Below are 24770 nucleotides of genomic sequence, written 5' to 3' on the forward strand. Positions count from 1 at the left end.
TCAAAAAATTTTTGTTCCAAAAATATTATAACCTTGTATAAACTTACCAAATAAAAAAATATTTGACACAACTTTTTTTTTAATTTTACACTTTTCTTTTTTGTTTCACGTTTTACGGCTCTGGGTTCTCGCTTTAATGATGTTTTTACTTTTCAATCTTGTATTCAAATATAGACTTGTTATGAAATATTTAATACCTATTATTTTTTACGATGGTTATAGCTATTAAATTTTAATTTTTAAGATTCTCTTAAGTTCAATTTATTTGTAATTTAGAACAGCACAGAACGTCAATATAATTATTTTATATTATTTTCTAATTTTTCCCATACAAAAGACAGCTATCTAAGAACCAGCGATCAAAACGTTACTTTGACAATAGACAATTGCCAACATCCTTTACTTGTTGATGTTGACAGTTGACATTTGATAGTTGACACTGACAGAGAACATAACAAGAACGAGATAAGAGTCAGATGTAATTTAACCTCTATTGCATTTTATTTAGGCTGCATTTTGTAAATTATGAAAGTGAATTAATACTTGTTATTTGTTATGCAGACTGCAGGCTGCAGCGATCAGTGATTTGTTTACCTTTGCGTATTTTCAGTTTCATTAACAATAGTCGGCACGGCACCGGCAGCCAGTCACCCAGTCCGCAATCGCATCGCTATTCGCTATTCGTTCACAGTGCAGTGCGGTTCTCTTAATCATTTTTTTTAATAAGACAAGCAAAAGACAAGGAAAGAGTTGCCAAGACTTAAAAGCTTCAATAACAATAAATATTATTAAATAACTTTGAATAAAATATTGAAAATGAGTGACAAAGCAGACGACAGTAAAAAACCACCGATGTCTGAAGAAGAAAGAATCGCTCTTTGCCAAAAGCTGGATGAGGAACTTGATCTTTTTATTAATAGCTTGGAACGGAAGCGATATACCGAGGGATGGCCAGAGGATCGCTGGGAGGTAAATATATTTTTTCATTTTAAGGGAAAGCGAACTGGTATTAGTTTGAATATCACAAAGTTACAGAAAATATACGTTTAATTAATGAAAAGCTTATATATATACGCATTAAAGTTTTTTCAAAAAAACCGCCGCCACATTTGTAAAAGTTTTAAAATTTTACATTTTTCAGTACAGTGTAACAGTGCAGTTACCTCCATATATTTTTGCAATGGCTGGCATTATAGCCCAGAGTGTCTGGGTTTGATTCCCAGCTGGCTGGGTTAAATTTAGGATTTATAAATGATTAATAATGTCATAATGAAGCCTTAATAGCTTTGTTGTAAAGGGTCCAGACTCTTCGCTGAGAGGTTTTGGTTCGATCCACTTTGCTGGACTATTGTCATAACCACTCTTAATATATACTTTTCTGCATACTTGGAAAATGGGAATATTGGCCATCTTTATTTTCTTTATGGTAAATATTCTTTTTTAAAAAATACTGGAATCGAACAGCTTAACATGTTCTGGGAGGCATAGGAGTATAACACTGCCAACTTCCCATTTCTGAACGGAGAATTTATTAGAACAAAAACTGCTCTGTTTTACAAAGTCTGGCCCCGCACTTAAACTCAGGACCTTGTGAACCTAAGCAAAATAGACAAACCACGGGACCAACATGGCAAATAGGATGTAAATATAAATTGAAATTATGACTTATGGAAAAATTAATAATGATTACTAATTAACCCATATACCTACTTAGCCACATACATGGCATTTAAACTTTTGAAATTATTTTTTACTAGCTTGCGCCGCGCGGTTTCACCCGCGTGGTTTCCGTTCCTGCCGCTGCAGTGCAGTCAAGAAGTGCAGATTTTATAATTGAAAAAAAAATCACTTTAGCAGTCATAAAAATCTAATAATTTCAATAGGCAAGCTTTGCATATTATAGAATATGGAATTATCTTTGCCATCTTCACTTTTTCTTGTTTTTGTTGATTTTTGGGACTTGCTTTTTTATTGCCATATACTTATAGCTTATGAGTTGCCACTAACTTTACAGGTATTGTGACAGACACGACACAGTCAGAGGCGGATTATCAGTAAGGCAAACTAGGCACGTGCCTAGGGGCGTGTAGTTACAAGGGGCGCGTGAGCCCAGAATTTTTGAATAAATAAAGAAAATGACATATCGACGATTAAGAACTAAATGCTGATCTATAATCTAAATCTTTAATGATATATTCATAACACACCATCATCTGTCAAGACCTATTTCCCAGAGCAGAGAGGAATCATGAATTACGATGTTAGTTCTGTCGTCCCTCTTGATTTCTTCACAGTAATAACGTCATATTTCATTCGAGCATTATTTTCGATTGGTCCTGATCTACTAAAGGGTTTGATGATACAATGTCATCGTAATTGCAAGAACAACTATATAAAATTTATAGTATTTTGATGGCCATTTATGGCCGGTACAGGGGCGCCGATAAAGTGATTGCCTAGGGCGTTCTGGACCTTTAATCCGCCACTGGACACAGTTGAGTTTGAATTTAAAGTCATAGTCTAAGCATGATCATCTTTACTTGAGAAAATATTACCAGAAATAAGGTTTACATTCTTAGATATTGGATCATAAAAGTGAGAAAAAATTATACCTTTAAGTAAGTACATAAAAGCAACCTATAATCTATACAAAGCCATATTTGGATTTGTATAGTAATATCCAGGATAATTATTCTTAATTTTTTTCTAATCTAGACTTTAATTTGTCGTCTTCAACCCATATTCGGCTCACTGCTGAGCTCGAGTCTCCTCTCAGAATGAGAGGGGTTAGGCCAATAGTCCACCACGCTGGCCCAATGCAGATTGGCAGACTTCACACACCTCTGCACATCCGAATTGAGAAAATTCTCTGGTATGCAGGTTTCCTCACGATGTTTTCCTTCACCGTTTGAGTCATGTGATATTTAATTTCTTAAAATGCACACAACTGAAGAGTTGGAGGTGCATGCCCCGGACCGGATTCGAACCCACACCCTCCAGAATCTGAGGCAGAGGTCATATCCACTGGGCTATCACGGACTAGACTTTAATTGGAAGCCCATAAAACATGTTTTTTTGAAAAACACTTTTATTTCCATTACCTTCATACTTAATTTATGCATTATGGGTTTAATGATAATGTTTAGAGGGTAGAAATTGCTGTGTTAATCTCAATCGTTTTGATTGAGATTAACGCAGAAATTAGTAAAGTAGTAAGTAAGTAAGTAAACTCAATAGACTTAGTTACAATTACTGATAAACTACTTTTCAAAAGTAAATTAAATGCACATAGAATAAATGAATTCGAAATTGGCATATCTAAGTTCCTATTTTAGTTACCATCCGCCTCAGCTGCATGTTTATGAAAATATAATTACCAACGTGTGTACTTGCATACAATGTTGTATGCTTGAAGGTCGCGTAGCTCTAGTCGGCGCGTGTTGTGACTCATTCTGTCATTCATATTACTGCACTTGAGTAGTCATTTATTACATACTAGAGGACGAACGCGACTTTGTCCGCGTGAAACTATAGCTTGGCAACTTCGTTCGTAACACTGCCCGATGGACTGCGCGGGCCGTGGGGCGTGTAGCGATGAATGAAAAACCGACCACTGATGCACCTCACTTCCCCGCACGCACGATTTCACACCCGCGCAGTCCTTCTCCTTCAACCCTTATTTTAATTCCTTCTATTTATATTTTAGAGTGTTTTATGTATAAATAGTCCACTAATATAATAGTCCACTGATCCTTTTACCAAACTGTAACTCAACAATATTTAAATAATTTCAACCCCTTTTTAACCCTAAAGGGTTAATGTTTGAAAAATATTTGAAAAACAATATTTTTGGTATTTTCTGGTAGTTGAACTTGAAAAATGAAGGAGTTTCCATATACACTTTCAACCCCTATTGCACCCCCTTCCGATTTAATTTTCGCGACTAAAAGTATCCTATAACCCTCTGCCTATTAAGGTCTCAAATCGTGCCAAGTTTCATTCAAATTCATTTAGTAGTTTCGGCGTGATGCCTGGTCAATAAAAAACACGGACAGACAGTCAAAAACTAAAATTAAAATCTTTTTGGCTTCAGTAGTGTGTATATAATGTACTCCAGCTAAAATTGTCAATGTACAGAATTTGACCTGTTACAGTTTTGTTATAAGTATATAATATAATGCTATGCCATTCATTCTCTTATCGGCATGCTGCTCAATATGATTTTTTGTCTCAGTGACTTATTATACCTAATGCTAGCCACAAAAGGTCAATTATTCTCACGTTTCTGTAGTACCCACGACTATAATTTGATCGTGTGTTGGTCACTGCGTACATGACTTGTATAGTATCCCGCGTGGGTACTTCCGTTTGCTTTTCAGAAACGTGAGAATAATTGACCGTCAATGGCGACCTTAAAGAATTATTCACTGTTGACTGTTGAGACAAGAAAGTACAGTGACACTTGACGGGTCCAGTGGGCAGTGGTTTGCCTATGTGGTCATAATCACGAGGTCCTGCGTTCCGGATATCAAATACAAGTTTTTCTTTTGTCTTCCCAGCATGTTAAGCCAACGGTCCCTGTCATTATCACTAACATCGGTTAGTGATTGTACTAGAATCAAAATAATGTCACCTAATGCCGCCAACCCGTATTGGAGTTGCGTGGTAGGTCTAAGCAACAAATTCCTTGTCCAATAAGAAGGGCTGGCTCAGTAGTGAGCTGTTAAAACACGCTAGTACGCACGCAATAATGATAAATGACAAAAGTCTAGCGCTCAGCTCTATGCTCATAGACTCTTGCTCTTATAATAACGAAATAGATGAATGAATCGTAGCTCATTGGACTCACCCAGCACCTATACATGAGTGCGCCTCGCGGTCCGAACTTACCGAAGTTAATGTAGTGGTCGTAAATCGCAATACGTATATCCATAGTACTTACTCCATATAAAGAGTCTGGTGGTAGGCATCGGTCGAGACTATTGGAGTTACCCCCCATGGGCAAAGCCGAACCGTCGAGCGATTTAGCGTTCCGGTACGATCCTGCGAAGTGCTAGTGACTCACCTGCATGATGTCACGCACACACCAACACACGATCAGTTTTATCGGATGTCCTGCCGTTAGTGTTGCAGGCACGTGGACTTATTGGATAGTAAGTGGCTAGCATAGACCGTATAGCATAACCGTTAGAGGTATTTGTAGAATAAACTTGTAACCCTTTCAAGCAACTCCGTTTCCATCTTAAGCTGCATCGGCACTTAACATCAGGTGAGATCGCAGTTAAGGGCAAGATTAGCCAGTCATTGAATAAAAAAAGAAAATATCTACAAAGCGCTCGCGGTGAGGCAGTGCTGACAGGCGTCGGATGGTTTAAATGAGCTATAACCTTTAATCATGTACAAAAGACTTAAAATAGTTACTGACGTTTATTAGTAACTCCGATATAGGTATTTTATTTAAATCTCATATTTCATAAGTGTAATAATAGTACTGTGACCCCGATTGTACTTTGCTCGTGTAGGCATTGAATTACATTGTACAGTACAATTTGCAAACTGTTTACCAAACAAAGTTTTGTTTAACACAAACAATTTCGTGTTCACGTTTATTTCCGTTTCTCGGGAACAGTATGATTTTCCTGGATGTAAGTTCAGAGGAATGAACTTTATAGATGCCTAATGCATCGATATAAATCGTTAGATGGGCCCCTCCATACTAAAGAACGCATAATTTTATGTCATTGCACAAAGACGTACACGCATATATCTTATTACCTACGTAATAAGTGCATGCTGTGAGTGGACGTGGACTTAAAAAAATATTTACTGTTTTTTTTTTTCATTTTAATCCCTTAATTATGCCTTCGTGTTCATTTTGGAAGTGTAAAAACACAAGCCACAACATGAATAAAGATGAATGTGCTACGAGTGATGACGTACTCAATGTGCGAAACCAATGACAATTCCGCGACGCTTTGAGGCCCATCTAACGATCTACGATCGATGCATAAATGCACTGCATAGTGCATACCCTTAGGACTTCTTCACGGACCAGGGCCCGTTCCCATTCTCATTCTACGATCGCAAACACTTCGAAAATTCAAAAATGTATAGGAATGTTCAAGTTGTCGATCGCAACTGTCATTCCCATACTTACATTTTTTTTTCGAAGTTTTCGAAGCGTTAGCGTTTGTAGAAAGAGAATCGACGTGCCGCTTGGCTACAGGGGCAGGTGAGATTGTAGTCAAGGGCAAACTTGTAAAGTATAAGTAAATAATTAAAGTACATACTTTGTTAAGAACCGTTTTGTAATGTTGACTATGCAGCGGGTTTTTACAGAGAGAGTCTATTACTGAGACTGAGAGAGTCTATTATTGTATATTACAGTGACCACAGATTCACTAACTATTACTTAGACAATGTATTCAACACTACCCTTGTTTTATAGCCTTGTGCACACCACTAGATGTAAGGCTAGGCTTTCTGTACTCCTGATAATGAGGTGTTTAAAATTTCAAGATGATAGGTGGAAGTGACGCATTTATAAATAGTTCTCGTTTCCGTGGGAATACGGGGATAAAATAAACGTAAACCCTATGTTTTTCGCTGATAATGTAGTTTTTGAAACAATTTTTAAAATCGGTTTAGTGAAAGCATAACAAACAAACAAACAAAGTCACATTCGCATTTATATGGAAGATCACGTGAACAAATTAACCTTATGTAATAGTGAAAGACTAAGATTAAGTTATTGGACATTATCGTACTCTTGGATATAATAATAATATATTCAAAGTTTAGGTTAAAGTTAAATTACTAACTAAACGCATAAGTAGGTTAGATCGTAATCTTATGAAGTACCAAATTAGAACTTTAAAATTTTGTTATTGTGGTTCGTGCGCTGTAGCTTGGTGCGGGTGACAGTTGCCGTATGACGTTCATAATACGTACTATTATCGTGAATCGCGGCAAAGTTTCAAGAGTTAAATGAACTGTCACCCGCACCTTGCTACAGCGCACGAGTTCAAAGAAGTATGAATGTGTCATTGACGTCCTATTGTTTTTGTTATTTCAGGAGGAAATGAGTAAGCATCCATTTTTCATGAAGTCAGTGTCACCAGACGGGGAGCTGTCGCCACTGGCCGAGGGGCTCGCGCAGCTGAAGTACGACCCTGAGGAGAACACGCCCCTAGAGCTCGCTACCAACTATAAGGAGGATGGGAATTTCAACTTTAAGCACAAAAATTATAGATTGGCCATTATGGGGTGAGTGACCGAGAGTGAGAGCCTGTCGTGACCAGACTTTCGTTTTTTAAAACTAATTCTTCTACCCTAGATGAGGCAACTATTGAGTTTAGAGTTTAGTTTAAACCTCAATAGTTCAATGGTAAGAGCGGTCGGACTCATCACCGAGAGGTGGTTCGATCCTCCGTTGGTTTATTGTCGTACCCAGTCTAGTCCTAGCACAGTCTTTCCCGACTAGTTGGAGGGGAATGGGAATATTGGTCATATTATAAAAAAGATGGCAAATTAAAAAAAAAAAGAAGACCACGCAATGTCTTGTGGTCTTGTGTAATTAGGAATGAATTTTCCTTTTGGCACATTTTGTACGTATAATATCTAAATTACACTATAGTCCATTTATTAATTCCGTAGAATTCTGTTGTTTCGGTGTTTCCATACAGAAAACAGCTCCCATAAAAAAAGATGACGAATTCAATTAAATTGAAACTTATTTATTGTAAGAAATGATTTTATGATGTAGAATTTGATTACTTTTATGCTTAATATTCTGATGATTGTGGGTCTGGATATCCCACAATTATTATGATCCAAAACCCCACAGTTGCCTACTGTACTTTGTTCTTTATGTAAAAGTAAAAGCCGCTAAGCTTCTAATTAACTACGGTCTGGCCAGGCATTATTATTTATATATAGCTCAATAAACTTAAACTAAATAACGGTTTGCCTTAGGCCGATTTGATTCATGACTTGCTCGTCGATATTTGATCTAATCGTGTTTCTTTTTTGGAAATATACCTAAGTTTTTTTAGGATAATTCCCATTTTCAACTTCATTTACAAGATCAATCCTCAATCAAATTATAATGAGATTAGATTACAATATTAAGTAAATTGTAAAAGTCGTTATTAGGAATTGTTTTTCTCACAGGTACACTGAAGGAATCAAAGTTAGATCTGACGATGCAGAAATTAACGCAAGTTTGTACAACAACCGCGCGGCCGCGAATTTCCATTTAGAGAACTATCGCACCGCTTTACACGATAGCGAACGCGCTCTTTCGTTCAACCCAGAACATACCAAAGCGCGGTTGCGTGCAGCAAAATCAGCACTCGCAATCTCGAAGTTTGATACATGCATCGAACACTGCGAAAAAATATTGCAAAAACAGCCAAAAGACAAAGAATCGTTAGATTTGATCGATGCAGCCAAAAAGAAACAGACGCTCAAAGAACGAGACCAAAGGAAAAAATACGTTTTAGATACCAAAAAGCAAGTTAAAAAGAATGCAGTCGTTCAAGCTATTATCGATAGAGGAATAACAATAGATGAACGTGAGGATGGCGGTGACATTGATTTGTCGATGTTAGAACCGTGTATTCCAGGTGCTGAAACAGATATGGTTCGGTTAGACAACGGCATTTTGAAGTGGCCGATCCTTTTCTTATATCCAGAGTATCAGCAGACAGACTTCATAAGGGCGTGCCCTGAAAATGTGCCAATTATATTACAGTTAGAACAGATATTCCCTGCTCCTTGGGATGACAAAAATACATACTCCACCAAGACAATTAATATTTATTATGAAGGCACAGACAGCAAGCCACATTTGGTGAATCTTAAAAAAAACTTGGGTGATATACTTGTTGAGAAGTATTATGTTTTGAAAGCAGGTACACCGTCGTTTTTCTGTTTAGAACGAGGTTCGCGAATGGAGAAGAGTTACTTGGAAGCTTACCCGTAAGACGGGAATTTTCATCTACTTTTGTTTAACTTTTTTAAGTTGATTTCTTAGTTTAATGTTTTTAGAATATGTTAAATATGTTAATGTTCCAAATGTTTAACTATAAGCGTGTTAATGTTAAGTGTAAGTAAATTTTTATATTTTATTATATCAAAGTATGAATGTGAAAATGTGGAATCACTTTTGTGTCTCTAAATACAATTGGCCTACTGAGTTTTGCTATACTCGTTCTAGTTTACTTTTTAGTCCCTTAGACATTAAGATATTAAGTTGTAATATGTTGATGGTCATTTTTGTACTTATAAAGATAAATATTGACAAAATGTCGTCCAATGGCGTCGGAGTTGTTCCAGTTCCATCTCTTTTGTACCAACGCAATGAAAGAGGAAGCGGTATTTCCGTTTTAATTTTTAACCGACTTCATGTCTATATCTCTTTATTGATTGTTTACGGGAAAATGTTTTTTATCAATGTTGACTTAATAATATATTTTTCTAAATAAATTTCTGAGAAATATCTTTGTTTTTTGCTTGCGTAACCTAAATCATTAGAGTAAATTCAAAAATCATTATGAAAGTACCCAAGTCTTTAAATTGCCTCGTTGGTCTAACGCTTTCGTCTACGAACCATAATAGTCCGAGTCCTGAGTCAGGTTATTAAATATTTGGTTAGGTTAGTTTTCTAGTCCAGAATAGGAATATCTGTGGTATGGTTCCGCTTAGATCAGACAGCAATAGTTGCAAAATCAAACATCATATTCGAACTTGAATGGTTGATCTAAGAACAAAACCCTGCGGGAAAAGTGAGGCCTTGTGTGAGACTATAAAAAAGCCTGGTGGTGATGAGGATGAATATGAAATATTCTCGGTGAATCATAATAATCACATAATACATCTCCTTTGGAAAGGGTATAAAGGCCTTCATAGCTTAAATATAATGCATGAACTATATAAAAAACGATTAACTCATTGTTATTTTTTTATATTTATTTTATTAAATTAGTTTTAATAGTAATAAGCTAGGTATCTAAGGTATCGTCTTCTTCTCCAATGTCGTAGTTCTGATGTGGGTAGAAAGCCCCGGGAGGTTCGAACGTGCCTTTGTCCTCCAGTATCGATGAGTACGGATGGTGTGGCATGGCGCCCATCCATTGTGGATACCAGTATAACCCCTACAATGAAAAAATATATAAATTTAATTGAACTTATGTGTTGTCAGTAAATTCTCGTTTAGATCTTGGTACCTACTTTATAGTTGTTTTTATTTATTTACTAGCAGACGCTACGCGGTTTCACCCACGTGGTTCCCGTTCTCGTAGGAATACGGGGATAAAATATAGCCTACCTATAGCATACGGGAATAGTGTTCCAGGGCCTATTCAAAACATACAAACAAACAATAAAATTTGTCCTCTTTATAATATTAATATAAATTAGCAAGCCTCAATAAAGGTAATAGTTTGACGGTAACTTATGCTGGGAGGTTGTATTGTCATACCCACTTCTAACAGGTGTTTCCGATTGTCAGGAGAGGAACGGGAATATTGGCCATGTAAGTAGGTAAGCGCACTTGTCTTAAAAATGCCTATTTAGTCGTGTCTTTGAAGGTGGATAAATAGGTGGCAGTAAATACAGACGGTAAGATATTCCATTAAACTTGGTTTCATCATTAATCCATATTTGGTTCACTGCTGGACACGAGTCTACTCTCAGCATGAGAGGGGTTAATAATAGTCCACCACGCTGGTCCAATGCGGATTGGCAAAGTCGCACACGTAGAGTATTCAGTAAATTCTCATCAGGTGCCTCAGTATGCTTTTCTTCACAGTTTCAGAGACGTGCTACTTAATTTCTTATAATGCACATAACTGAAAAGTTGGAGGTGCATGCCCCGGACCGGATTACCTACACCAGGAATTCCAGGAAACGAAAGCAGAGGTTATATCCACCGGTACGAGTATCACGTCACTTGGTGAAACTTGGTTTAGAAACCTTAAATCGATGCGCTTCGCCTGCACCAACCATCTCTATGAATTAATGTCTTGATGTTCTGTTGGTGGTAGAAGGAATGAAAGATAACATGGAACTAAACTGACCTAATAACCTCCTCCTTACACCACCCAGCGGGCGATAGAGCGAGCTATACTTTGAGTTTCTCTGCATGATCGAATCAGAAATGAGGAGATCCGCAGATGAACCAAAGTCAGTGTCATAACTCGGCGAGTCGTGAAGCTGAAGTAGCAGGCCACATAGTTCAAAGAGCCGATGGACGTTGGGGTCCCAGAATTCTGGAATGGCGTCGATGTTCGTCGACTAGCTGGACGCAACGGGTTGCAAAGAGCCGCTGGATGTTGGCGGCTCGAAACCGTTGTGCTTGGAGGTCCATGCAAGAGGTTACGTCCAACAGTGGACGTCTATCAGCTGACAATGATGATGATGATGTAACTGACCTTGCTTCCTCCGGCTGCGCTGCACGTGAACCTGTCGTCGTGCAGTTCCACGGGATCCAAGTAACTCTTGCCAGCTATGGATCCGTAGTTAGGCGGGTACATGAATAAACAACCTTCTAGGATATCTGTGGAACATTGCTTTGTTTAATACATGAATATCTTGAATAGAAGCAGGATTTGTGTTGCGGAAGTCAATTATGAATAATGCCACTATAGCTAGTAGCTGGTTTGGTCAGTAGCTGGACTCAATACTGACATTTTCTAAGTTTGATTGTGATCAGTTGGGCTATGGTATATGGAAATTCTGTATAATTTATGATTGATGATTTTTTTACAATAAATAAATACACTCCTACTACAAGCTATTTCGGATTTAGGTATATATTTATAAAATTAATAATTGATTTATTTGTCCAAATTCTAAAATATCCAAATAAATCAATTGTAAAATGAATAATTAATTTAATTGGCGAAATCCAGAACGCGTATATCTAATAGAGAATAGTAAAATTAATTATTCACTGTACCTACCTAATTTATACAAATCCTAATTGTCTTTAAAAAGATCATAATTTAACAAATAATTATTATTATTTACACTTCCTCTGAGAACGTGAAAGCCGATGCGATTGTTACTGAGATGCGAATTTGATAAAGAGCTATTTATGGCGAAATATTTATGGCGAAAATTGCAATGATTTAAACTTACAAGGTACAGTGATATTTTCTTCCGGTTCATCGTCGGGTTTTGGTGTTGGCTCTATATATGGAGGCACTGGATCTATGCCAGTGCCAGGGTCGCCAGGGATCAGGAATGGACCTGTAATCATTTATATTTATCACAAATCTGACAAAATTCTCTGTCAGTAGGTACAGATTTCTGAACTAGGTAGATAAGTACTTTTTGATATAGGCAGCATCACCTACCATAAAATAGATTTATACCAAAAACTTACCGCCATAATGGTTAGTGTAGTTCCATTCACAAACATGGTGGTCACAAACTAACGGCGTATGGGGTTCCTTGGTGTAATAGGTAATACCGTTTGGAGTAGTCTAAAAGAGAAATTGTCATTACTTACGTTTAAGGAGAAGGTAAGACGAATAGTAGAAAATCCTATGAAAGTCCATATTTATATGTGTAGAGGACGGTATTATAAAGATTTTTATTGTACTATAAAGTTTGAGGGTAAGCTCTAGATCTAGAGAACCGATTTTGAAAATTCTTTTACCACAAGAAAGCCACGATATTTGTGAGTGTCATAGGCTATATTTATCCCCGTATTTTCACGGGATCGGGAAACCGCGGGGCGTCGGCTAGTAGTTTTTAAACCCCGACAAGAAACGTCTAATTGAGTTCCAACAAACTTAAACGCAGTAATGCGATATAGTCTGATTGATCCACTTGAATGAGTCTAAACACTGAAGCTGATCTCTAAGTGATCTTTTCTTCTGGTGAGGTTTTGGTCATCCTCCAAATTGTAGATGCTATAGCTTCATGCTGAGGTTTCCTTGGTAATATAACATTTATCAATTGCAATTTGTAGGATGTGATGTTCTGTTTATGTTGTTTTTCCAATTCCATGCCTTGAATTGGCATGGTCTGTCAAGTATTACAAAGAATCAAAAAGATACTCTTATTCCTTCCTCAACCTTTTCTTAAAAGAAACTTCGGGAATGCAATGTAAATTACCAATAAATAATCATAATGCCGATAACGTAGTCCCTGTATGTTGAAGTCCAAGATGAAAGATCCAGAAGTAATGATGCACGATGCTGCAGTGAGTGGAGGAAGTTTGTACATAATCAGACCACACTTAACGATAGCCTTTGGTAGAGTGATAATATCTCTCTCCCTTTGTAGAAGCTTCTTGAATGGAAACCTGTCCGCGAAGTTAGACAAAAGCTACAGACTCATATACCCACAGGCCTTGTCATGTCATGACAAGACCAAGAGTATGTCATAACCTAACCTTACCTCGTTATCAACACATATTTGGCTCACTGCTGAGCTCGAGTCTCCTCTCCGAATGAAAGGGGTTAGGGCCAGTAGTCCCCCACGCTGGCCCAATGCGGATTGGCAGACTTCACACACGCAGAGAATTAAGAAAATTCTCTGGTATGCAGGTTTCCTCACGATGTTTTCCTTCACCGTTCGAGACACGTAATATTTAATTTCTAAAAATGCACACATCTGAAAAGTTGCATGCCCCGGACCGGATTCGAACCCACACCCTCTGGAATCAGAGGCAGAGTGTATCTTACCTACTTGATAGCAATTAGGTATAATTATAAACTGCAGACTATAATTTTATCTAGATTAAAATGGGACCACAACAACAGATTATAATACCTACCAATTGTGAATATCTGTCATGACAATTTTTCAACTTTGTACATTATATTTCGTATGTTTTGTTTAACGTTAAAATTCCAATGTGTGTGTATAATCGAATCAATAGAACATTTATTTCCTCAAAGTCCTTAGAAACAGCTCGGATTTGAATGAATTTTTTTTTGTTATGTTTGTTTTTTTAAATTATTATTTGAAATCAGAAACCTTTTAGAGTGGGGACGGAATGATTAAATTATTGTTTAAACTATATCTATGACATTTATATAAAAAAACATTATAATATTTTCTAGCTACTGATCACTCACACGTAATTAGGATATCGTTAGATTCGTCGGGATTCTCTTGTCTTTTGTTAGGGAAATTTCCATAGAAAATGCACTTTATTCCCTAATGTTGTCTAAACTTCTTGTTTGTTCTTATATTTATTTAATTCTCTTTGATAGCATTATTGGTTACCTGAATATACAAATACCAATGTGGCATTCCAGTCCATGCAGGTAGTTGTCCGTGGGGAATGATATGCTAGGATCGTCTATCAGATAATACTTCTGTTCGTCGTGATAGTGGAGGAATCCTAGGAATATGAAGGAACGATCTTTGCAGTACGGCGCCAGGCCTCGCCCCATGTTGTAGATGTCGCTGTACAGCTCGGAGAAAAATATGTAAACGTTTTTACCGCAATAAAATTCTGGAAAACATTGAAAATAAGGCATTATTTAAAGGAAGTTTGATTGTGATTTTACTTTATTTGCTATATTCTGTGAACTCTTGATCCGACAAAACCATGTTATATCTAGAATTCGTAGATCCGACAAAACACTCTACGTATGTTATAATCCGATGCCGGAACTAAAGATGTTGACAATGTTCAAAAATAAATTAATTATTATCCTTGCTAACATCTCTCTCCCTTTGTAAAAGCTTCTTAAATGGAAACCTGTTTGCGAACTTAGACAAAAGCTAGAGAGAGAGGCTTAAAAGAGACTTATGGCAAGACCTGTGGATTCATGTAGGTGCCTACTTACTTGACATCATTTAGGTATACCTACTTATAATTTGCAGATTATAATTTGATCTAGGAACAGGGCCCAAATTAAATGGGACCACAATAGAATATAGCGGTCATGACCATCTTTTAACTTCGTACATTGTATTTGTTAGTGTGTTATACACACAAATATCCACCAAAACTTTTAAAAGTTCTAGTTTTGTTAGTGGTTTGTTCATTGCGATTTTCTGGATTATATTAGTCGTAGTATAAAGGGGATATCTTTTTTATGTCTTGGCGCCCAAAATGGGACCAAAGCATCCTATAAAGGACGACCTTTTTTACATTGGGAAATGTCTTGTGTAAAATGGCTGTATCACTTCCAGAAACAGCTTACTTTATAGTAGGTCCTGTGAATACTTTACTAGACTGGGACTACCGTCTACCTAAGGACTTCAATTTGGTTTTCATCATAGGCGAGAATCAACATAGGGGTATGAAAGAAAACTAAAATTCGATAGGTAGTATAAAAATATGTGCAGTAGTGAAAATGTTAGTGAAACTTCAAATTGTAATGGCTATACCTTGGCTTATATAAAACTCCATAGGAACTGGTCCCCCGGTGTAAGTAGCTTTCCTTTCAGCAGCGATAGAGTTATGATTTTCGTACATAGTTAGCATATTGTCGATAACATCGTCCAGAGTTATTAGAAGAACCTATGAATATGATACGGTAGACATTAATTATAAATAATCAACTAAAGTCTAATTATTTTTAAATATTATTTTAAATGCACAAATATGATGAACGTCATCATACTTATTGGTTTCTTTTTTAGAAGTAGATTTATTAAAGTGCGCGCCCGCGTCGTAACGTTATGTTCGAATGGCGTCTAGTCTAGTTCTAGATTTATTCGTTTAGTTTGGTATATAAAAGTGTAGGTACCTAGTCGTTTAATATAAAAATAGTATATAATTTAATATAATTCAACTTACTTTTAATTCCTGTATGTGTAATTTGACAAACCGTCCCAAGTGATCGGTCGCTACGTGAACACGCTCATTTATCATATACTGAAATATGAAAAAACATGATTTAGAAATTCGTTTAATAACCTTTTTCTCACAACATCGGCGTTTGTTCCATCTTTCTGCCGTACAATAAGATTGTTTGAGAAATATTTTAAAGTGAATTTTTGTCGAATATCCTTGATAAAATCATCTATCTAGGGCTAGATAGTGTGTTTTGTCAATATATATTTATTTTAATTTCTTTTTACGTACGTACTTGGTCCTCCGCCGTCTTGACCTTCAGCATCTCGTGCTGGTAGAGCCACAGGTTGTCCAATTTGTCTGTGGGGTCGTGACCATAGATCTCGAAGGCGTCTATGATCATCGCTAACGTCAAGTTCTCGTTCGGCTCCAGGCAGCATGGGTGGTTGCGTATGTTGTACGGGGACTGACGGAAATAAGGAAATTACGCTGTTTTAGTTATTTTAGTTATTTTTTTTATTTTTGTTCTGTTTTTCTCATGCAATCAGCAAGTGTCATATGTGACTTTACACTTACATGGGGCTTCTCCGTTGGAGAATGTTTCTAATCGCCAAATCCTACAACACCTCTGCTCATAGTGTGCCTACTGATTGCATGAGATAAACAGAACAATAAGAAAAAGTTATTTTACTTCGACCTCACTTATGAACTCGTACTCAGGGTAGGCCTGAGGACTAATTATGAAATTTATTGAAGAATTTTCCATCATGTACCTACAATGCATATCCTATGTCTAACCCATAGTTGGGTCTTGCACGCCACTTTCTGTCTATGTACGAGTTCAAAAGTGCATTATTACATCTACGAAGTGCATTACTACATCTACGAAGTGCATTATTACATCTACGAAGTGCATTATTACATCTACTAAGTGCATTATTACATCTACGAAGTGCATTATTACATCTACGAAGTGCATTATTACATCTACGAAGTGCATTATTACATCTACGAAGTGCATTATTACATCTACGAAGTGCATTACTACATCTACGAAGTGCATTACTACATCTACGAAGTGCATTATTACATCTACGAAGTGCATTATTACATCTACGAAGTGCATTACTACATCTACGAAGTGCATTATTACATCTACGAAGTGCATTACTACATCTACGAAGTGCATTACTACATCTACGAAGTGCATTATTACATCTACGAAGTGCATTATTACATCTACGAAGTGCATTATTACATCTACGAAGTGCATTATTTCCGACACCTAGTTTTTCTGGTAAATGTCCCATCCCTCCCGTAGGTGTGGAGTATATTCACTATGTTATATCTTTTAACATAATACCTATATATTAATATATAAATAGTAATGGGCCTCATAAGAAGGCTTAGAGTCACACAGCGGGCGATGGAACGAGCTATGCTCGGAGTATCTCTGCGTGATCGAATCAGAAATGAGGATATCCGCAGAAGAACCAAAGTCTTACAAACCGACATAGCTCAACGAGTCGCGAAGCTGAAGTGGCAATGGGCGGGGCACATAGTTCGAAGAGCCGATGGACGTTGGGGTCCCAAGGTGGCGACCCCGCACTACAAAGCGCAGTGTTGGTAGATCCCCCACCAGGTGGATTGACGACATCAAGCGAGTCGCAGGGATTCGCTGGATGCAGGCGGTTCAGTATCGTGATGTTTGGAAGTCCCTACAAAAGGGCTATGTCCTGCAGTGGACGTCCATCGGCTGATATGATGAGGATGATGATGATGATAAATAGTAATCATACCGTCGTTTGCAAGTAACCAACGCAGATAGCGAGCAAAAAGCGCGCGCGCATAGAGCCGTCCATTTTGAGAGCATGGCGCCGACTGGTTTCTTCCAATTAAAATTATTAATTGCTCCATTTGTTTCTTATCGAAAAAGAACTTTAAAAATAAATAATAAACTGCTTTCTTTTTTATAATTAAAAAAAATCAAGTTACCACTACACTACGGTTTTACTTTTTAAATATTTGGTTAAATAAATTCATACGTTTGACTTGATAGTTGATACGATAGGGACCTGACAACATACTGGAACTCTTGATTGTCAGTTATGTCTGTCTAAGATAGATCATGACTAGATCATGACTTGAATCAATTTCATCATCATTACCCTTTCTTCCCTTACTTATACAGGGTGCTCGGGAGTATTTCCCATAAACGGTTATAATATTCTTTAAGGAAAATTAATTAAAGATGTATAAGAAACATATTTTAATTTTCAGAATAAAAAATATTATCCTAGCTAAACTTATTCATTGATAAATATCATGAAGGATCTTACTAGCGAAGTGCGGAGTGCCAGTTGTCTCGTCGATATCGACAGTCTTACCAACTATGATTACGTATTTTACAAATGCAACGATAGATAGAGGCGTGTGTTACATGGATAGTCGGAATTATTTAAATTACTTTGTATGAAAACATAATAGTTTTTTTTGTTAAAAAAAATAGTTATGCAGTTCGGCTCCTATATGTGGCCTTGTCAACACCTTGAAGTTATGGGAAGTACTCCCGAGCACCCTGTACCTATAGAGGAGATGGGATAAAGCTTAGACCAACCACGCAGCTCTATTGCGGGTTGTCAGGAGAATGATCTGTTTGTCGTTCTACCTGACACTAAAATAAATTAACGATAGTTGTTGTAAACTAAATTCCAATCCCAATTGTGCACTGACTTTTCATTGACATACGTTACTTAAACATCACTACAATAGTGACTTTTATTTAATGGACTGACGGTATAACATGCTCCCTGAAGCACGGGGGTTTACACCAGCAATTCAAAATTTCTTGGGAGGAAGAAAAACTTAGCAATAAATAAACAAATTATATGTACATAGCATAGAAATAATTCAGAGAATTTTATTTTAAACGTCAAAAGCAACAACTAGTAGTTTTTGGTATGTAAATATGTATACCTATTTGTGCCACTTACCAATTTTAGCCTTGTCTGCTGCAGCTTCCGCTTTTGCCAATGTGCCATTAACGTCCCACCTCCATTTCCCAGGAAACCAGCTTCATTAAGTCTCTTGCCATCGTTCCATGACAATTTGGAGGTACCTACCTCAATATTTTGTTAAGTCAAAAAATGTTAGATATTTCAGTTTTATTGGAAAATAAAACGCATTAATGGAATAACATTTTATAATATTTAAAATACACACCTAGAATTTATTTTCATCACAATACATGCGTACTGATAATTATTATTATTTAATTATAAAACATTATTGCAGTTGATTACAATTCTAGACAAGTGTATCATGAAAATGAAGCGTAAATTAATATATTAAGTTAACAAATTATAACATATTAATCCTATTATAAACATTTATTTTGTTATTTCTTATTATTAAATATCTATTATTGTCAGTAAATTAGAATTTTGGCGACCCTTTGATATGTAAGGTCTAGTTTGTCAAGCGCCTACTAATTACTACTTTGACAATAGACAACAGAATATTAGGTAACATAATTCACTATTTGTATTCAATATTTAAGTATAAAAAAACGATACCTACGCTTAATCATAGAATGTAAAAATATTATATAATTATAAAAAACAAACGTGTAAAATATAGACAACTAAAGCAAATATTGAATAAAATAAAATTCTTATACTACCTACAGCTGTAAGTTTTATAATTCTTACATCTAAACAATGTCACAATTCCTTTATATATATATATATATATATATATATCTAACGACAGGCAATTCCGGAACTCAGATTTCATATTTATATCTATCTTTCTAGATATCTATGGATGTTCCTGTATTTCACATATGCTTCTTTTTGTTGTCGCTAGTTTAGATATAAAATAACATGTATATTATTGTCTATATTTATTTCTATATGATATATAATCAACAACAATGAAATATAGATTATTATGGTGTAGGTATGAACAATTTTAGGGTAAAATCTTTGTGATTGCATTATCAAAGCAAAACAGTATAACAAGCAATATCAAAAATGTAATACAACTTATATATTTACCTATTATTCAATAAAATTTTTTGGAAGACATTAAATTACATCAATAATTTAAAAAATATCAGATTATATTTGAGACCGTGTACAACAATATCTAAAAAGTTAATTATCTTGCACACAATGGCGTGGATTCTACGAGTATCTTATATTTAAGCATTTTTCTCTTATATATTTATTATAATATCATATTTTGTGGAAGACTTCGTTGTCGAAGAATTTCGAACGTTATTTTTTTGGAAGACGTTTGATTTCACTAAATGATTGTAAATATAAATTTAACTTTCTAAATTTACGTATATGTACATAAATCTATAAAATGACTGGAAGACATTTTGAACATCGTGATGTTGTTGTTAATATTTCTTATTTCTAAAACAGCTAAGTTACATACATTTCAATCACATCAGACTAGATACTTGGAATTTAACATTTTAGACATATCGCAACTGTGCGGAAGTTTAAATTTTAATACATGAAGTAAATGCGTAAATCTAAAAATAGTTCAACAATCATCTAAATACTACTTTGAATTAATTAAAACGGCAATCCTATTTCAAAGGCTTTGATTAAAGCCGAGCCAGAGTCATACATTCCAATAACACCAAAAAGTACTCCAAGCCCGATAATGAAATAGTCATAAGCGATTGTTGTGCTTTCAAGTTGATTGCCTTTCAATTTGAGATGGAAGTAAGCAGGCCATATAAAACTTAACATGGTACCAGTGAAACTTCCGATGAATCCCATGAGAATTGCGAAATGCGGAATAAAAATTGCCATTAAAATTGTGAACATTATAACTCCAAGTCTCCAAGCCAAACCCCAAACTTTAAGTTCTCCGTCTAAAGCATATATAGGTGGAAAGAGAGTTTTTGGTTTTCCTCTGAACAATACTCTTTCTAAGAGATCGCAAGCTGCATAATATGGGAGAGGATAGCTAAGGACAGCTTTGATGACTAGGAAAAAGTTTACCAATCCTTTAAATCCTGCTGATCGAAGGTTATTCGTTATCACTTGCTGAGTATCATTTTGAAAGGTCAGAAAACATAAATAGCCGAAGATAGATTTGAACGCAGCTGCGGCTATATGGGACCAGTTTAACATCCATTCAAACCTTGATCGATCCTCCATGTTGCCTTCCAACGTAGGCAGAAATATTTGTGAAGTGTACGAAAAGACAATCACACCTAAACTGATTGGGAAATTTTCGAAATCTAATGACCACTTGACTTTTCCCCAGCCCCAGTCACCGATATAAAGAATGCAATAACCGAGAACAATTGCATTAATAATTAAGTGGCTCATAGTGCACCAAAAAGATAACATGCTGACGCTTTTAAGAGATTTTAAAAAAGCGAGTGGTAACAAGAAAATTCCAGTCAGCATCATCCAAGACCGGGTATCAATCGAGCCATCGGGAAAGGTACCAATCATAAGATCACCACAGACAACTACGTACAGAATACAAGTCATGAGGAGTTCTATAATTTGAGCGATGTTAACGATTTTAGCACCATATTTGCGTCCAAAGCATTCTTTAGCAATACTTACATAAGAATCCCGAACTCGAACGCGTTGTCCTGACACTGGATCATCTTCATAGAGGCATTCAACGAGAATCTTGCCGGTGTAGCAACATATATGCGCGATTCCAATCATAGCAGCTATTGCCCAATATCCTCCTTGAAGTACGGCAAAAGGCAACGATACTACAAACATACCCTGCAGAGAAGATGTTACAAGTTACATTTTTATAATCAAGTTGGTGTTATTTATTTATTTTTGTTTAATAAGGACCATTACCTGAATAGCATTGGTGACATTCCAAGCTGCTTGGAATTCGTTAATTTTGGCGCCGGGTTTTCCTCCACCTTCTTCGAAACCACCTTCCTCTGATGAAGCATAAAAGTCAACACTTTGCATGCTTTGAGTTCTGGAAAATAAGATAAATAAAACATTTATTTATTAAATTACTGTAATTCACGTTACACATTGTACTCGCATTTTTTGTGTTTAAATTTACCTTGGAGCGCCATCCTGTTGTGGATATGTGTTCTGATAACTGGTAAAAGAGTCTTCGGCCTGAAGGTCTCCGCTGAGAAATGGGTTGGTAGGGTTGGTTGACTGGTACGTGGGTGATGTTGTTTCATTCATTGTTGACAATTCGCAACTTTCACCCATATCTATATTTTAAAACAGAGGTAAATTTTTATTTCTAAATTTATAAATATATAATAATATAATAATTCAATGCAGTTAAATTTTCATTGGAAATGGAGGTTATGCAAAATGTAATATAAAGATCAGCTTTTAAGCTTTTGTGTGATATTTTAATATCGATTTGTCATCAAAGTTAACTTACCCATGTTGGCAAATCGGACATTTTGTGGAGGACGAGGAGGTGCACCTGGTTTTTCAGGTACTTGCTGCCTCACTGTCTGCATCGCCACGTCCAGAACGTTCTTTATAGGTGGTAACTTGATGCGTCCAAGGTTAATCATTTTTAATACGTTTTCTTCAAAGTATATTAAAAACCTTTATTGTTTCACAATTTTCTTACTATCGATTGTATAACTATGTCAAAAATTGACGTAACAGGAAGACATGTATTTTTAATTCTACACTTTTAACTCTAAATGGAAGACTTCTTTACACTATACATAATATAATCTTTTACATTATTTTACAGCGTGCCCTACTGAGTAGCCATTTTTACGATTGTTAAACCCCCATGTTGTATACAATGTTGTTTTATAATAAATGTATACGTCTAGCATTAACCGAGTTAATTTTAAACTAAATAAGAGATATTTCTCATTTTTGGGGAGGTTTTTCGTTTGAAATAATGGCTGCACGGCACTCGCTTGGGATGTAGGGGCGACGCGAGAGAGATGCGCGGTACGGCGATCGATATACGGACAAAGTTTCTTGGCACAATTACAGTGTTTATATAATAACCGATACAGACTGCTTTTGGGGATTAAATTTCGGAACAATTCATTAACTTCTATTTATAAAATTAAACAAGTTAAACAAAATCCAATTTAGTTGGGAATTAAAAATTAAGTCATGATAAATTATATTTGTAGGTTTAGAATAAAATTTGAATAAAAATACCAAGGTACATGAAAATATTTTATCGTAGTTAAATGCAACACGTATTTTTAAATATTTTCATATTCATAAAGAAATTTTATCTTGCTTAGTGAAATTGAACCTTAAACGATGTAAGCGTTAGGGTTGTGCATCACGCACAAAATTTATTTTTAACATAACCTGACAATTAAACCACATCTAATAGAATCAGAGACAGGCCATCAGAGTTTTATTATTCGAAAATATTTGCTCATTTGTGCTCAGGCAAAATATAATAAAAATATACGCGGAACTATTAAAGCCTGGGGCCTTAGCCATGTCGATGCCAAGTCGATTCTCTTCCTACAAAATGCTAACGCTTCAAAATGTATAGGAATGAGATCCGATCGACAACTTGATCACGTGACCTGTCGATAGTGAATATCATTCCCATACATTTTTCTAGTTTTCAAAGCGTTAGCGTTTGCAGAAAGAGAATCAACGTGCCACGTGGCTACAGACCCTGTATAGACAAGCCTAAGGTCTGCCTATATTGCCTAATGGTTAATCTTACCCTGACATAGACGATGAATTTATTTAGGTTATTTAGACGGTATCTTCGCTACCTCTTTTGAAAAAAAAATTAGGTACAAAGGAAAAGCAATTGATGAGATGTTGTAACCAATATTATAATTAATCAAAAAAATGCACCAATGTGCTTTGCCCTTTTAGATAAATATGTTAAAATAAAATAATGAACAAAAGTTATTTAACGTTTTTTCCTGAAATTGCTCGTTAGCAATAATTGATACTTTGTACGTTTGATACGTTTTCTCAAGTACATTGTACCTATACGTCGTTACAGTTAACGATATGGGCTTACTTTCAGACATTTTTAAAACAATAGTTTTTGTATTATTTTTTAACAACTTTAATGTAAGTATTTTTTGGAGCCATCTACATAATTATCTGCTGTTGTGTAACTATAAAAGGCCGTGATAGCTCAGTGGATATGACCTCTGCCATTCTATTCGGAGGGCGTAGGTTCCAACCTCCAACTTTTCAGTTATGTGCATTTTGAACAATTAATTATCACGTGTCTCAAACGATGAAGGAAAAACATCGTGAGAAAACCTGTATACCTAAAAGAATATCGGTAGTCGGGCGTATTTTAAGGGTTTTCACTTAAGATACGGTTAAAGCGACATCAAACGGATGCGCTATCGGGTGCCTTGGAGTCACCAATACCACCACTCCAGCTTTCATCAGATTTTCGAACTATGTATTAAAACTAACCGTGCCAAACCAACCGTAACTATAACAGCCGTGATAGCCCCCTTCAAGTTTGAAAATCCGATCTGAAAACTTGAAGGTGCATGCAAAAAGAAATTAAATATCACGTGTCTTAAACTGTGAAGGAAAAAACATCGTGAGGAGACCTGCATAACTGAGAGTTTTCTTAATTCCCTACGTGTACGAAGTCTGCCAGCCAGGGCCAGCGTGGTGGACTACTGGCCTAGCCCCTCTCATTCTGACAGGAGACTCGTGCTCACCAGTAAGCCGAAAATGGGTTGAAAATGATGATGATGTTGATTATAACTAACTATGATTATAAATAAGTAAATAGCCCACCTGATTTTGAGTGAAAAGAAAATGCATTGCCTATAACACCACCGTTCGTAGAGAAACATGAGTGCCTAGTAGGAGTTTTCAATGTTTTCATACTGTGACGATCGCGAAACCATAAACGCGATGTTTAAGGAATGTTTAAAAATGTCTAAGGAATTGAAACAGCACCATCTAGTGGCACTACTGCACAACTGTTTCAATTCCTTAAAAATTTGCGTATACGGTTACGCGATCGTCACACT

General features: G+C 36.1%; 3 protein-coding genes across 3 annotated transcripts; 1 reads left to right on the forward strand and 2 right to left on the reverse strand.

The window, feature by feature from the left end:
- Positions 1–558: 558 nt before the first annotated feature.
- On the forward strand, positions 559–9502 carry LOC112056325 (DNA polymerase interacting tetratricopeptide repeat-containing, protein of 47 kDa). The gene is made up of 3 exons (XM_052886857.1): positions 559–969; positions 7076–7266; positions 8173–9502. The coding sequence occupies exons 1-3, from the start codon at positions 817–819 to the stop codon at positions 8984–8986; spliced, it is 1158 nt and encodes a 385-aa protein (XP_052742817.1). The 5' UTR covers positions 559–816; the 3' UTR covers positions 8987–9502.
- A 479-nt stretch (positions 9503–9981) lies between these two features.
- Positions 9982–16354, reverse strand: LOC112056330 (uncharacterized). The gene is made up of 9 exons (XM_052887969.1): positions 16068–16354; positions 15776–15853; positions 15364–15496; positions 14248–14479; positions 13129–13318; positions 12392–12491; positions 12145–12255; positions 11436–11560; positions 9982–10157 (listed from the first exon to the last, which is right to left on the reverse strand). Exons 1-9 carry the CDS (start codon positions 16173–16175, stop codon positions 10005–10007), a joined length of 1230 nt encoding a protein of 409 aa, XP_052743929.1. The 5' UTR covers positions 16176–16354; the 3' UTR covers positions 9982–10004.
- A 3230-nt stretch (positions 16355–19584) lies between these two features.
- LOC112056328 (vesicular inhibitory amino acid transporter) lies at positions 19585–22727 on the reverse strand. The gene is made up of 4 exons (XM_024096744.2): positions 22187–22727; positions 21848–22007; positions 21628–21757; positions 19585–21546 (listed from the first exon to the last, which is right to left on the reverse strand). Exons 1-4 carry the CDS (start codon positions 22323–22325, stop codon positions 20362–20364), a joined length of 1614 nt encoding a protein of 537 aa, XP_023952512.1. The 5' UTR covers positions 22326–22727; the 3' UTR covers positions 19585–20361.
- Between the last annotated feature and the right edge of the window lie 2043 nt (positions 22728–24770).

The sequence above is a fragment of the Bicyclus anynana genome, chromosome 2 (assembly GCF_947172395.1).
Source record: "Bicyclus anynana chromosome 2, ilBicAnyn1.1, whole genome shotgun sequence".
Lineage (NCBI taxonomy): Eukaryota > Metazoa > Arthropoda > Insecta > Lepidoptera > Nymphalidae > Bicyclus > Bicyclus anynana.